At 44.7% G+C, this 15,993-nt stretch overlaps 1 protein-coding gene across 19 annotated transcripts in view; it reads left to right on the top strand.

Moving 5' to 3' along the window:
- Syne1 (spectrin repeat containing nuclear envelope protein 1) overlaps positions 1–15,993 on the top strand; it is a 454,318-nt gene that overhangs the window by 306,526 nt on the left and 131,799 nt on the right. For 13 of the 19 annotated variants that reach the window (XM_040728319.1, XM_040728317.1, XM_040728316.1 and 10 more), the window contains 3 exons: positions 6,529–6,735; positions 9,094–9,267; positions 13,615–13,806. In XM_040728319.1, the coding sequence (XP_040584253.1) occupies positions 6,529–6,735; positions 9,094–9,267; positions 13,615–13,806 (573 nt within the window). Of the gene's footprint in view, positions 1–6,528; positions 6,736–9,093; positions 9,268–13,614; positions 13,807–13,856; positions 13,933–15,993 lie in introns of those variants that run through there. The other 6 variants (XM_040728331.1, XM_040728318.1, XM_040728322.1 and 3 more) reach the window with 2 other exon arrangements.

The raw sequence follows: 15,993 nt of genomic DNA, 5'->3' as shown, positions 1-15,993 counted from the left end.
TGTGTGTGTGTGTGTGTGTGTGTATGTGTGGTGTGTGTGTGTATGTGTGTGAAGAGGAGATAGAGATTTTACATTTACAACTATTTAGGACTGAGCACTCCATAGTTACTGATTGTCAGAAATCTGAGCACCTGAGATTGTAATTATTACTAAGTATTATTAATTAGAAAGGTATTGTGTAACTTCTCTTGCAACTGAGGACATCACATGGCTTTCTGTCCTTTGCTATTACCAAGGACAGTGCCTCCTGTGACCATAGTGAGGAGACATAGCTGATTGGATGATGTAAGCCAGCCAGACACCAAGGCTTAGGGGACTTTCGAATGGTAATGGAGGGTGGGGAGACAGAGGGAATGTCTAATGCGATACAGTTTTGCATCTACCCACAAGTCTAGATTTCCCTGCTCAGCTGTCTTTGTTCACTTCTCCATGTCTGAGCCTAAGTTCTACAAATTCTGGGACAAAGCTGCCCACATGAAAAGCTAATGCCAACACTCTGTCTAAATCTGTTCTTGGCGTCTGGAATGGTCTTTCATTATAGGATTTCTATTTCTAAATTCCAAATGAACAGTGGTGGAAAAGTCCACTGTGTTTTTTTTACACTTTGAAAGAATTGATAGAAGTGCTTCAGTTGTTACTGACTTCCCAGCGCTCTGTCAGAGTTGTTTCTCGTTAACCTAATTCTGACAAGGAGCCCCTAGAGCAGGGGTTCTCAACCTGTGGGTCACGGCTCTGACAGGAATCACATACCAGATATCCTACGTACCCCATGTTTACATTACGACTCATAACAGTAGCAGAATTGCAGCTATGACGTAGCAACAAAGCTGATTTTGTGCTTGGGGGACCACCACAGCGTGAGAAATTGTATGGAAGGGTCATGGCATAGGGAGGTTGAGAACCACCGCTCTAGACACTTCTCTCAATGTATCATTTGGTTGGAGGTCAGGCCTCTCTCTCTCCTGTCAGGACCTCTATGATATGTTGGGTGCAGGCCCATCATAGGCTGGTGACTTGCTTTTGAATGTTTCAATCCTGTGGTTGGGATTTGACATCTTAGGACATCTGATGCTTGGAGGCATTTGGCATCTTTGCCATACCTCGGCTCAGTGACAGGCGGAAGAGTTCTGAGGCTATTTTGCTGTAACAAATAGATTGTGGAAAGAGCTGTGCTCAGAGAGATGGTCCTGAGAGTCAGAATAGGTCCACTGTTTCCTTTTGGTGTTAAATAAACGTGACTTACAAAAGGCCCTACTATTAAAGGATTGGGCGTTCAGTGAAGCTCCAAGTAATTATCTTGTATTAAGATATTAGTGGTTTTTCAACTTAATGGGATTCAATGTGATTTTCTATAACTTAATATATATATATATATTTATTTATACACTCATATTTGACATGTGTCCTGATCCAGTCCTACTGCCTCCCCCCTTTCTCAGATCTCTTTCCCAGCTTCTAGTAATCTCTAGTCACTTTCTAACTCTGTGCCCCTCACTCACATGCTGCCTTTATCTTCACAAGCAAGAAACCCAAGAGGATTCCATCTCCCTCTCCTAATTTGCATCAGGCACTATGGGCCAGCTGCTGGCTATGAACTCTTCTCAGAATTATGGGGCTGAAGCTGTGTTTGCCTATCAGATGGACTATATATATTATATGTATATATATGAAATTCACATAGCAAAATTTAATTAACGCATACAACTCCGTTGACATTTAAGGGGTCCTCTCATACAACATCCACCTCTATCTGCTCCTAAATCATTGCCATCAATCCAAATAAGACCTTCCCCGTTACTGAGCTTGGATGCTGGGCCAGAGGTTGGGAGGGAGAACTGCCTTAAGAGTGCAGAACTGATAGTCCCCAGGGCCAAACCACCTTGTTCCTTACTGAAGAATACTCAGAGAAGGAGAGAGTAAAGCCAGGGACTTCACTACACCCCCCGAGCGGCCAGGCCTGCTGAGATGTAACGAGGAGTTGTGTTTTTCTCTGGTTGTTTCTTGTGTAATCCAGACATCAACTCTTTTATGTGTTGGGATCATTTCACTTGCATGTATTGGACACCCTAGACCAACAGCCAAAAGATTGGCTTTTTGTGAATACACGATCTGAAAGCCCCGTGTAACTTGTGTGAGCCCCCAGCCTGCTGTGGAGACAGCAGATATACTATTGTGATCTGGATGAGAAAGGGGTGGGGAGTAGATTGAGTGACATCAGGCTGGTACGTAGCGGGGAGCGGGAGTCTGGGAGCTGGAGTAATAATAGGAGTGGGTGGAAGGAAGTGTATGAACATCTGTGGGAAGGAGATAGGGAGTGAGCAGGAGGATGAGTATGGTCCAAAACGAAGAGGAGACGCAACGAGGCCAGTCTAATTACAGAGGAGCATATACAGTCAGAACAAATAATACGGGCTTTATTTATTTTTGACAGTTGGGTCTCCAACAAATGATCACAACATAATGCATGGAAATACTTTAAATGAATAATAAAGAGAATCAGTCTGTAAATTCAACGCAGTCGCAGTTCAAAATCCATCACCCCAAAGGCTGGGCATGGTGACGTGTGCCTGTAATAAGGCCGAGGATTGTATAGGCAAAGCCATTCTGGGCTGTATGTGGAGACTAAATCTTAAAAATAAACTCATGTTTTACATGGATTGACAAAAATATGTTACAAATACAAAAAAAATCCAAAGAACAGAAGCTCTAATGGGGTACAGTGGTGAGGATGCATAAACCCATAATTTGGGGCACAGAGACATGAGAATCAGAGGTTCAAGGACATCCTCTTATATAACAATTTGGAGGCCTTGTCTATGTGAGACCCTATTTCAAAACAAACAAACAATGCCCTCAAGGACAGGAGAAGGTGGGTACAGTTGGAAAATATATCAGAGTGCAGGATATCTGATGTGTGACTCCCCAAAAGGGGTCATAACCCACAGGTTGAGTACTGGTGACTTAGACTTACAAAGTTTAAGGATGGGAAGTGCCCTTTGCACAGAAGCACTGAGCTTCCAGAAACAGTGCTACCTTCACAGACATTTGGCTTATGGCAAAGATTTTATATACTGCTAAGTAATCTAGAGAGAGAAGGAGAGGGAGAAAGGGAAGGAGAGGGGAGAGGAAAGAGGGGGTGATACCTTGATTTGTGCCTACACTGGCTACAAAAAGTATGATAAATTAAGCTGGATTATAGTAGACCTAAGTATGAAGTTAGCATTAAAAACAAAACACAACAAAAACTTTTAAGGTGATGCTGACCTAACTACCTGCAATGAAGAGGTTTTTCTTAATTTCTGATCCATCATATATAGATAGTCTATAAAATTAAATGAAATTCTCTTTGATGTCATGATGATGCCAGGTAGCTATTAAATTTCTTAACACGTGTTCTCCATATTTCTTATTATAAACCTCTCTGAGCTTTTGAAAACTAACACCATTCCATTAATTATACTCCAGGAGAATTATTCTATCTTTTGTTTGTTTTGATTTTGGGGGCGGCCACCCAGAGCTCCATGCTTGCTAAGCCAGAGTTCTGCCACTCAACAATCGCCTTGGAAGATGACACACCGTACTGTAATAATGACACAGTGGGCAAAGTTTTCTCAAAACGCCGAAATCTCTAACTATTACAGACAGACATTGTTCTGTAATCAAATTAAAAAGAGCTGTTTTAGTCAGGCGTGGTAGCCACGCCTTTAATGCCCGCAAAGGCCGGTGGATCTCCTTGAATTCAAAGCAAGTTGAGGTCATTGCAGCCTACATACAGTGAGCTCCAGGACAGCGAGGGCCCCATACACACTGGGACCCTGTCTTAAAACAAAGCAAAAGAAAACAAAGCACTTTCTGACTATGAAGACACCACTAAAGAAATCTTCGTTGTTAGGGAAAACACTGGAGGAGCAGACAGTCTCTGTAAGAAAGAGCAGACATTTGTAATATACAGAACCAAAAGAAGCAGGCACCCAGCATCCAAAATGTTTGAGTAAGTCGTGTGGATAAGGACTGACTCCAGTGCGTTCCAGGCGGCGATGCAGCAGGCAACCACAGAGGAGGCTTTGCTCTTGAACACCAGCGGGAAATTGCAAAATAAAACTCCCTGGGCTTCTACTAGGGACCAGGAGAGTCTAAAAGGACCCCCGGAGCAGCTGGCAGTGCCCCATCAAACCAGGCTGGCAGTGAGCAGCTGGCTCTCACTTTGATCTCAGTCCATACACAAGAGAGTGTATTCACAGAAGTAGCAGGCCACCGGCAGACATGTTTACATGTCAACAGTGAGGCTGCCTGAAGCTAACCACGGGGAAGTCAAAGGGGACTTGCCTTCTGGGATGGCATTGTTTCCCGGTCAGGATGGTGGCAGCATGGAGATGTACAGCTTGTGAAGAAAGGAGGGGACCTCCACCCCCTCCCCCAACACACACTTCTAGGTCAATGTAATTCCGTTCATGTAGCAATCAGTTAAAATTCAGTTGGACAGGTCATGGTGTTGTTAAAATGTTTAGGTTTATCCAGATACAAACCACGACTCAATGATCCCACGTGGAGTTTATTGGTGGACAGGGAGGGAAAGGGGGGTGAGAGGTAACCAACCCGAGCAGAGGGGAGGGAGGGAGAGAGAGAGAGAGGGGGGGGGGAGAGAGAGAGGGGGAGAGAGAGAGAGAGAGAGAGAGAGAGAGGGGGGGAGAGAGAGAGAGAGAGAGAGAGAGAGAGAGAGAGAGAGAGAGAGAGAGAGAGAGAGAGAGAGAGAGAGAGAGAGAGGGAAAAGAGCAAGAGTAAGAGAGAGTAAACGGGCAGGGGTCAGTCCTTTAATGGGGTCCTTTGCACCTGCCTGGTTCTCATGGAACTCTGGGCTGGCCAGAGTGTTGCCTGAGTGCATCCTGCCAGGTAACAGGGCAGGCCAGCGCAATGCCTGAACCTTTCACACGGCATTAGGGAAGAGGAGTTTATTTTTCTTGTTGTTTTGTCTCTTAACGTCATTGACAGTACACTCTGAGGAGGTACTGCCCTTACTGTGATATCCGCTGCCTGTGGAAGAGACTCAGGCTAATGCCAGCAAAGGTGTTACAAGCATCCGTGTTACTTCCCCAGGCCGCTGTCACCTTTCCTGCAGTGACTACTTTTATGACATGCTGCAGTTCATATTTCTGAATAAGAGTCGCCCTCTGAAGACCCCAATCTTGGAAAAACTACATAGAAGATAGGTAGATGGATATAGAGAGGCAGATGACTAGGGTAAGACTGGGGATGCACTGTTAATACAGTAACTGCCTAGCATGCCCAATGCCCTGGGCCCAATCCCAGCACCAGATAAACAGGGAAGCAGTGTGTGGCTTTGGAGGCTGTCCTGGAACTAGCTCTTACAGGCCAGGCTGGTATTGAACTCACAGAGATCCGCCTGCCTCTGCCTCCCGAGTGCTGGGATTAAAGGCGTGTGCCACCACCTTCTGCCTTGTGTGCCAACATTCTTAGCACTGAAGAAATGGAGGGAGGAAGTCCCTTCTCAGCTAGAGAGCTTCAGGGCAGCCTGAGCTACAAGAAATCCTGACTCAAAACCAAGAACAAAAACAGGGTCGGGTGTGGTGTTACACACCTTTAATCCCAACACTAGGGAGGGAGGTATCTGTGAGTTCTAGGCCAGCCTGGCCTATGTTGTGAGTTTTAGCCTGTCCAGGGCTGTCTAATAAGACTTTATCTCAAAAAACAAACCAGACCAGAATTACGGAACAGATAACAAGTTAGTCATTTCAAGGTTGTTTTCCTTTTAAGGGCAGGTGTGGGAGGCAGAATAGAGAAGGTGACATTCAGTAGTTACTTTAAATTACTCCTCTTGGTTAAGGATTTGAGGGAGAGAGAGCTCTGTTATCCTGTGTGTTGAAACCAGGCAGTTTGGGGAGTGCTTGTCAACTCTCAGTTCTTGGTGTGTTGACAAAAGCCTGGCTTTATATCTGGTGACAGGGAACTTCATCAAGGTAACTACTCCAATTTGGGTTTTTAATCTGGTATCTTGTGGGCCAGTGAAGGAGCCTATTCCATAAGTAGAGCACTCTGCAGTTGTTAAAAAATACATAATAAGATAGGAATGCCATTGAACTGTACAAGCTGAAGGCAAGAGGCTGGGTTGGGCGTGCCTTGGAGGTGGCCAGCATCAGACAGCATTTGAGACCTTGGGAAGAGACTCTGGAGACATCCAGTGGCCTGGAAGTTAGCCCCAAGAAACTTCTCATTTTAGAATTACATACAGAAGCAAGAGAATGAGAGTGGATACACTCTCCTCTCCTGTTCGAAGGAGCCTGTTGAAAACCAGAAATGCTCATTGATTTGTTCAACACGATTTGTTGCTAACATCCCCAGCATTCAAATCTGAACTGTCCCAGCATTCAGCTCCGCCCGTGTCATTTTGAATGTTAAGTTAGTAACAGTCCTGGTGGCTGGCCCAATCCATGACATCCAAGTGAGTGTCTGATCTCGGCGGGTGTACCATGGCAGAGCCTGGAGACCTCAGTCAAGAGTGTGATTCCACAGTCTTCCCCACAGGCCCTGATGGACGAGGTGCAGATGCTCCAAGACGAGATCAATGGGCTCCAGGCATCTCTCGCAGAGGAGCTGGTGGCCGAGTCTCAGGAGTCGGACCCTGCAGAGCAGCTGGCCCTGCAGTCCACACTCACTGTCCTGGCCGAGCGGATGTCCACCATCAGGATGAAAGCGGCCGGCAAGAGGCAGCTCTTGGAGGTAACGAGGGCCCTGGAAATGCTTTGGCTCCTGTGTCTGAATCAGGCTTTAGTGTCTGTTAGTAGTTGTTCTGGGTTTGTTGTTGTTTCAATTGGGTTTTGTTTCTGTTCTTTTTTTTTTTTTTTAAGGAGACACAGTTTCTCTGCATTGTTTTGGAGGCTGTCGGTCCAGCCCGGCCTCGAACTCACAGAGATCCGCCTGCCTCTGCCTCCCGAGTGCTGGGATTAAAGGCGTGCGCCACCACCTCCCGGCTCTGTTCTTTTTTTTGATATGTATTTTTTAAAGCATTTTGGGAGCGGGGTGGGGGGCACGCTGGGTTTTGAGACAGGGTTTCTCTGGCTTTGGAGGCTGTCCTGGAACTAGCTCTGTAGACCAGGCTGATCTCAAACTCAGAGATCCACCTGCCTCTGCCTCTGCCTCCCGAGTGCTGGGATTAAAGACGTACGCCACCACCACCACCACCCGACTTTTTAAAGCTCTCTCTCTCTCTCTCTCTCTCTCTCTCTCTCTCTCTCTCTCTCTCTCTCTCTCTCTCTCTCCCTCTCCCTCTCTCTCTCTCTCTCTCTCTCTCTCTCTCTCACACACACACACACACACACACACACACACACACACACACACACACACGAACTCCACATTACATTTCCTTACCCAGTCTCTGTTGCTGGACACCTAGCTCCATGCTTTGACTACTGTGAGCGCTGAGTAGACATTTGAGTGAAAGTGTGCCATGACTTCCCAGGCCTAAGCCCAGGATCCGGAGCACAGTCAAGGGTGCATCTACCCAAGGGTGCATCTACCCAAGGGTGCATCTACCCAAGGGTGCATCTACCCAAGGGTACATCTACTCTCCGTGCTCTAGATGGGGGGCACAGAGAGTGCAGAAGGCTGGCACTTGATGGGCTAGAGCCCCATGGACAGGAGTTACAGGTTTGAGCAATGGTTTGCTGTGATTAAATAAGAGCATTCAATGAGGAATATAACTGATGATGTGAAGCCCAAACCTGTGTGTTCACTGTTAGCCAGTCCAAGCATATTAACTCATAAAATACCTTTGCACTTCTGCTGTGTTACTTGGTTTAAATCTTACTTGGTAGGCAGATGTTGGCAGCATAATATATGCTAAAAATAAGTTGTTCTTTTCTTTATATATATATTCTCTTAGCGTCTAGTGTCTCTGTATCATAATGTCCCCATTACATTTCTAATGCAAACTGAGTATTGTCTTATTTATTACTGATTATAATCATAATTAAATTTATGATGGCCCCATTGCTGAAGATGTGGGCTCTTTCTAAATCGACTGGCCACAAGATCAGTCAAATCATATATCTATTCTCTATCAACTTAAAATGCATTTTTCTTACTTACTAGTCTCCATGTTAAGATTTTAATTAAAAAATAATTATTATTGGGGCACTAGAGAGATCTCAGTGGTTAAGAATCTTGGCTATTCCTGCAGATAGACCCTGGGTTCAGTTCCCAGCACACACACACACACACACACACACACACACACACACACACACACACACACACACACACAGTGACTCACAACCAGCTCTGGGGTGTCCTCTTCTGGCCTCTGCAAGTATTGCACACACATGATACACAGATTTGTATGGGAAAACACTAACATAAAATTAAAATAAATGCATCTTTGAAATAATAATGGTAATTACTAATAATCAAAATTTTAAATGAGGTATTTGGAATACCTGAAGTTAACTTCTTAATTCTGTCATATTATTTCTACTCTATGAAAAGCTCGTGTGAAGTTTCAGAATAAGATCGGCTTGGATGTTTCAGCATGAACTATTTGCAAGAGTTGAGAAAACTTGAGAGTTAGCATAAAACTTTGGATTTATGGTTTATTTCAACACAATTACCACTGGCTGCTCCTTCCCACAGGATCAACTGCCTAAAGCGTTCCTCATTTATGTGGGACAGATGTCCTTTATTCAGCTGCCATCCCTCATCCAAGAAATTGAGGTTAAATGTCTGTTGCCATTCACCAACTGTTCCATGTCACTGTCTGGTTCTAATGGTTGGCTAATTTCCATCCTACCCATGACTGCCAGACCCTACAGGAATCTTGAGGATGCCTTGTTCAACTCTGGGGCACATCCATGTTAGGGGAAGGGTAAGGGGTTGGGGGGGGCATCTTCACATACTAATGTAGAGACAGAGAAATCCTGATTTAGACTTCCGAGATGTGGCCTGAGTCTAGGTCTTTGTTTTGTTTTCCAGCTGATTGTGTGTATGGCCAGGGCTTGGGACTGTTGTTCTGTGGCATGGGGTCTTCAAGCTCCCACTGTTCGATGCTCCCTCCAAGTTACCTTCTTCCCATTTCCCCAGGAGAAGCTAAATGATCAGCTGGAAGAGCAGAGGCAGGAACAGGCCCTGCAGAGGTACCGCTGTGAGGCCGATGAGCTGGACCACTGGCTGCTGAGTACAAAGGCCACCCTGGATGTTGCACTCGGTACACCCCAGGAGCCCATGGACATGGATGCCCAGCTGGTGGACTGCCAGGTACAAAGAGCCTTTAGAGCAGCGGTTCTCAACCTGTGGGTCACGATCCCCTGGGGGGTCGCATATCGGATATTTACATTAGGATTCATAACAGTAGAAAGATTACAGTTATAGAAGATACTTTTATGGTTGGGGATCACCACAACATGAGGAACTGTATTAAAGGGTTGCAGCATTAAGAAGGTTGAAATGAGTCTGCATCATGAAGGATTTTTAAAAAAATGTTAAACTTTTGGCGTTTTGACTACCATTTTAGAAGACTATAAACATCCAGATATTTATGGTGTCTATGCTTAATGGCTAAAAACAGTAAACTCAGAAGAATTAGTGTCATTGAATCAAACTGAAATAAATGTAATTGGAAGCATCCAACGGGTGCCCAGTTGCCATTTGACATTTGAAACTATTATCCTCATATGGTTCTTGGGAAACTTCAACAACTGCCATCATTAGGAAAGTGTGCCTTAAAGTGCTGTCAGCCTCAAATAAATGGTTCCCTTCCTTCCTTCTTTCCTTCCCTCTTTTTTCCTTCTTTTCTTCTTTTCAAGTAACAGAGATTAAACTTAGGGTCTCATGTGTACTGGGCAAGGCTACAGCCCTAGCCATACACAAAGGTTTTTTTTTCTTATGTTTTATGGATACTCGTGCTGGCTTCTTACTATTGTAACAAAATCCTTGAGACAATCAACGTAAAAAGAAGAAAGGCTTATGTCCAAACTGTTGCGAGGCTTCCTGCCTGCATTCTAGCATTGTTTTTAGACAGCACGGTGCATCACGTCGGGGCCACATGGAAGAAACCTGTTCATCTCACTGCTTGGAACAAAAGAGAAAGAGAAAGAAAGATAAGCGTCCATGATCCACTTAAACAAGGCATCTAAACCCCCCACAAGACCCCACTTCATAAAGGTTTCTGTCACTTTTGAATAGCAATACAGCAAGAAACAGTGAACTTGCATGTGAGTGAGTGAAATACACTTGAAGTCTTTTATTTAAGGGGCTGGGGAGATGATGACTCAGCAGTTAAGGGCCCTGGATGCTCATTTAGAGGACCTGAGTTCAGTTCCAAGGCCACAAACGATGGCTCACTCCCATCTGAAACTCTAGTCTTAGGGGATCTGATGCCCTCTTCTGGCCACTGTATGCAAGTGGCACACAGATAAACATGCAGGCAAAAACTCATACACTTAAAAAAAATGTCATTTCTCTCAGGGCAGGGTCCAGGCCCTCCCCCCAAGAGTCCAGGCTGAGAGAGTATCCCTCTTTGTGTTATGGACACACAAAGTCCATTTGTATGCCAAGGATAAATACTGATGTACTGCCCAGGGTCCCATAGGTTGCCCAGGCCTCCTCACTGACTCTCACACTCTGGATCAGTCCCATGCTGGCCTCCCAGCTGTTGGTCTTGGGTCCAAGAGCTCTCCCTTGTTCAGATCAGCTATCTGAAGGAAGTGGGGATAGGGTGGCAGGCTGTGGGGGATGGTGGGGTTGCAGGAGGAGGGTGGGAGAGGGAACTGGGAATGACATGTGAAGCAAGCTATTTAAAATTAAAGTAATAATAATAATAATAATAATAATAATAATGAAAAATTTTACAAAAAAAAGAAAGCAGGCAGAGCAGGCAACAGGGAACAAGCCTGTAAAAAATATACCCTGTCGTCTTTGCTTAAGTTCCTGCCTTGAGTTCCTTTCCTGCCTTGCCTTCCCTTTAGGGTGAACTATAAGTTATAAGGTAAAATAACCCCCCCCAAATGTAGCTAGAGGATTCCTGAAAACCCTGCCCAATCTGCAGGGCTAAATATCAGTGAGCACAATTTCGTATCTCACCTATATGGCATCAAAAAAGACCTTCCAATAGCATTAGCTAATTAAGTCTACTTTCTTGTTGAATGGTATGCCAGGTGGTCTTTCTTATTCATATTATCAGGCTTGTGATGTTGGTCCTTATCACTTAGATCATGCAATGAATGCCTGAAGACTCCTCTGTATGTGTCAACAGTGTTGTTCTCTGTCTCATGGTGGAGAATTAGATGGAGCATTTTCTATTGTTCTAAGTTGAGGCATGCGTCTATTTTAAATGTTTCCTTTTAGGGCTTAAAATTAACACTCAAATTAGTATTTCAGACTTGTGTGATGCTATTTTTGCCACTCCTACTTTTAGGTATATCCGTTTTTCAAAGAAATTCACAAACCTGCAATATAGTTGACATTATTCTGACAGCACAGCTCAGGGTATTATAAAGTGGCAGAGTGTGTTCTCATAGTATTTAAGGAACTAGAGGCATATGGCATTGAAACTAACCAAACTAATCAAACAGATTTTTATAATTTAAAATACAGACATCAGTACAGTTAAAATCTAGACCCTAGAGAGTTAAATTTTAAATTGAAAATGTTAAAGAAAATCTTATGAAATTAAATCTAGAATTAAGCCATTTGCTTCATAATTATAATTGGCTGTCACATGGGATTGGAGTCACATGTTGGGCATAGTGGTACACACCTTTAATCCCAGCATTTGGGACACACAACGAGGATCTCTAGGAGTTGAAGGCCAGCCTGGTTTACATGGAGAGTTCTAGACTAGCCAGGGCTATATGCTGAGAACCTGTCTCAGGAGAAAAAAGAAGAATTGGAGACACACGATGACTTCTGTGGACTTGGAGACTTTGCTAATGTGAGGTCCTTTTTCCCAGTAGTGAAAAGCACTATGTAGACTTACAAAATCTGTATTGAATTCATTATTACATTAATTTTTCTACTGTTCTTCTCTGTTGAATAATTTTCCTTTCCTTTTGTGATAAGACTTCATATAGTCCAGGCTTGAACTTACTAGGGAGCCAAGAGTGATCTCAACTCCATAGTCACCTGACTCCACACCCTGAACCTACACTGCCACACCCATTTTTATTCCATGGTGGCATTTACACCCAGGGGCTCATGCATGCTAGCGTCCCTAGACTCTTTTGATTTAAAAAAGAAAATAGAAGTAAACATTTTCTTGGGCCTCAAAAGGTATTATGGACACCCAGGGTGATGTTAAACCAACCCTGCCCAGCAATACATGCAGTTCTCAGAAATAATCCCTGAGACATCATCCTTTAGTGGCCATTTTACTGAAAGTTTTGCTCTTTAATTGATTTTACTTATTTGGTAGGAAATCTTATTCTTAAGAGTTGATGCAATGTCAATAATCTCCATTTCCTAGAGGGAAATAAAATATTTTTGTCGTTAGTAAATTATCTGATTGAACAACAACTATGGCTTTGTTTTAAGCTTTATTGCTGTGAAGAGACATCATGACCAAGACAGCTATTATAAAGGAAAACATTTCATTGGGGCTGGCTTACAATTTCAGAGGTTTACTCTGTTATTGTCATGGCGGGAAGCCTGGCGGCATGCAGGCAGACATAGTGCTGGAGAAGGAGCCCAGAGTTCTACATCTGGATCCACAGGCAGCAGGAAGAGAGACACTGGGCCTGGCTTGAACATTTGAAACCCCAAAGACCCCCCTCCCATGATACACTTCTTCTAGTAAGGCCACACCTACCCCAACAAGGCCATACCTCCTAATAGTGCCACTCCCTGTGAGTCTGCAGGGACTATTATTCTCTTTCAGGCCATCACAGACCTTCATTTCAAAGAGTTTAGAGGCAAAGGACATAAAAACAATACGATTTATGAGAAAAATAAAGTGGCGTGGTCCATTTCATTTAGTATTTATTTTCAGTCATTTGTTTCATAAAAGATCTTACTTTAAAAGCAGGAGGTTCTCTTTGCATTTCTTCTCTGTTCAGTCTCAATCCTGGAGGGAGAGCTCCAAGATTTTCGGTAGAAGTGAGGAACATACTTTAAAATGTAAGATCAGAGCTGTGTCATATTTTTAAAAGGAAGATGAGGGGGACAGGAAGAGGAGGCTGAGACAGAAGGATCGAAAGCCCTTGGGCACCCTCGTCTTCAAAAATCAGTGTGTTGAAATTGACAAAGAAGAAGTTGATTGTGTGATAATTTTGCTAACATTTGTAATCTAATGTGAAGATAATAGAACTAATAATGGCGTAACATTCGTGCAGTGACCCTTTCTTTGGGCTTGTTGTCTATACCCAATGCGTTTCCCATATATCTTTTCCAATGTACCTTTAATTATAAAGTATCTCATTTTTCAAAAAGAGAGAAGGTAAGAAGTAACAGGTAATCCCACCTCCCCCAAGCCCCGAAGCACATACCCTGTTCTATACAGTTGAAAAAGCCACAGACACCCGTTTGTGTGGTGGGTGACGATTGAGGGTTTGGAAGCAGTCTCCAGGGCCTGGCACGATGTGACAATTTGCCCTCGCTCTCTCGTTGCAGAACATGCTCGTGGAAATAGAGCAGAAAGTGGTGGCCCTGTCACAGCTGTCCGTGCACAACGAGAACCTGCTGCTGGAGGGCAAGGCTCATACGAAAGATGAGGCTGAGCAGCTGGCAGGGAAGCTGAGGATGCTCAAAGGGAGCCTCCTGGAGCTGCAGAGGGCCCTGCACGACAGACAGCTCAACATGCAGGTGAGCGAGGGAAATACAAACTACAGGTGCATCTGTGCATGGGAGGGAACAATGAAACTGGGGATGCTCAAAGGGAGCCTCCTGGAGCTGCAGAGGGCCCTGCATGACAGACAGCTCAACATGCAGGTGAGCGAGAGAGCGCTGCTGCCTGAAGTCTGGGCTGAAGCAGCATTTGGGGCAAGCTCACCACGCACCTGCTGTCGCTAACGCATCTGCGTGTCTGTTCATTTGCCTTCTGCTTCTGGCCTGGGTTTCCAGCTAGGCCATTAACACCGATGGGCCACATAGATGTGAGGACATAGTTCTGACGTGACAAGTTCGCTTTCCTTCTGGATTCCTCTTACAGTTCACTCTCTAGATGTTTTCAGAAGGTTTTGTGTAGTTTGTGCATTCAACAAGTGAGTGAATCTGCCCACTGCAGTAACACTGTGACTCCTGACGGTCAGATTTATTTTACATTGCAAGGGTTTTCTGGACGTTGTTTACCTGGCCTACCTCCTAACTTCCTTTTGATTATTTCTCTATGTCCTTCCTTCCTTCCTTCTTTCCTTCCTTCCTTCCTTCCTTCCTTCCTTCCTTTCTTCCTTCCTCCCTTCCTTCCTTCCTTCCTTCCTTCCTTCCTTCCTTCCTTCCTTCTTTCCTTTTCCTTTTCCCCCCCCTGAGACAGTTTTTCTCTGTGTAACAGCTCTGGCTGGCCCCATGGAACTCACTTTATAGACCAGGCTGGCCTCAAACTCACAAGATCCACCCGCCTCTGTCTCCTGAGTGCTGCAATTAAATGTGTGCACCACCACCTCCAGGCTCTGCCTCACACTTTTAAAGGGAACATTTAACCCATTTAAATTGGTTTTGATAGGTGACTTCTGTGAATTTTTACTTTACACTATTTGTCGCGTCCTCCCTTTCTCTCTCCCTTTCTCTTAATAGGGTCTTGCTCAATAGTTATGTAGCCTGGAACTCACTATGTAGAACACATTGAAGGAGTGAACAGTGTGTGTGTGTGTGTGTGTGTGTGTGTGTGTGTGTGTGTGAACATTCCAGCCAAAGGGGAAGCTAGTATGAAGACTGCCGGATAGGATCACACCTGGCCTTGGCAAAGTGGGTGTGGCTGGAGTGGAGTAACAGGAACAAATGCAATTATGTCTTCAGTGGTTTAGTCTGAGTGTCTCAGATGAAGACGCCAGCTGCTTCAGTGTCTAGTGAAGGTCTTGCTGTCATGGATCTTCTCTTGAGGGAACTGTTCTGAGGTGGCATTTCTCCCTATGTCCTCCTGTGGAGGCAGAGGCTAGCTGGCTTTCTGGGCTCTCCTTTATAGCAAAGGTAACTTCAATGGGAGTCATCTACCACTTAGTATCACAGTAGGGTTCAGGCTTCAGTGATAACAAAGGGCCTGGGACAGCATCACTGTTTCCTCTACCTTCCCATCCTTCTTCTGGTCCCCTACACCACGGTCAGATGCCCCGTGGATCTCAGCATCCCCTGTGCCCTGAGCTGCACTCTTAACCCATGTTTTTCACTGCTGTTGTATATGTGTGGCGTATAATACCTGTTGCCCCATTTATTTGATTTTGTTGTTTTGCAAAGTGAGCTGGTGTGGGTATCGGTGAAGACCCAGTCTCTCCCTTTCTCCCAGACAGACAGACATGAAGAAATGTAGACTTAAGGACAAGTGAAAGCATTTCTTTTTTTTTCTTTTTTGGTTTTTATGAGACAGGGTTTCTCTGTATTGTTTCGGAGGCTATCGGTCCAGCCCAGCCTCGAACTCACAGAGATCCGCCTGCCTCTGCCTCCCAAGTGCTGGGATTAAAGGCGTGTGCCACCACCACCCGGCGGAAGCATTTCTTGATTAACAAGGTGTCTGTCTTCATAAGAGGCTTAGGTCATTTTCACAAAATGTCACCTATCGGAAGGAGGTCCATAGGTGCTATATAAACAGCAAATTGTGGGCCTGGAGAGATGGCTCAGTGATTAAGAACATTGACTATTCTTCCAGAAGACCCAAATTCAATTCCTAGCACCCACATGGCAGCTCACAACTGTCTCTTAACTCCAGTTTTAGGGGACCTGACACCCTTGTACAGACACACATGGAGGCAAAACACCCATGGGCATAAATACATTTTAAGAAACCAAACTGCAAGCCGGGAGTTGGTGGTGCACACCTTTAATCCCAGCACTCAAGAGGTA

This window comes from Mesocricetus auratus, unplaced genomic scaffold (assembly GCF_017639785.1).
Source record: "Mesocricetus auratus isolate SY011 unplaced genomic scaffold, BCM_Maur_2.0 Super-Scaffold_100018, whole genome shotgun sequence".
In the NCBI taxonomy this organism is placed as follows: domain Eukaryota; kingdom Metazoa; phylum Chordata; class Mammalia; order Rodentia; family Cricetidae; genus Mesocricetus; species Mesocricetus auratus.
This window is presented reverse-complemented; position numbering and strand designations above follow the sequence as displayed.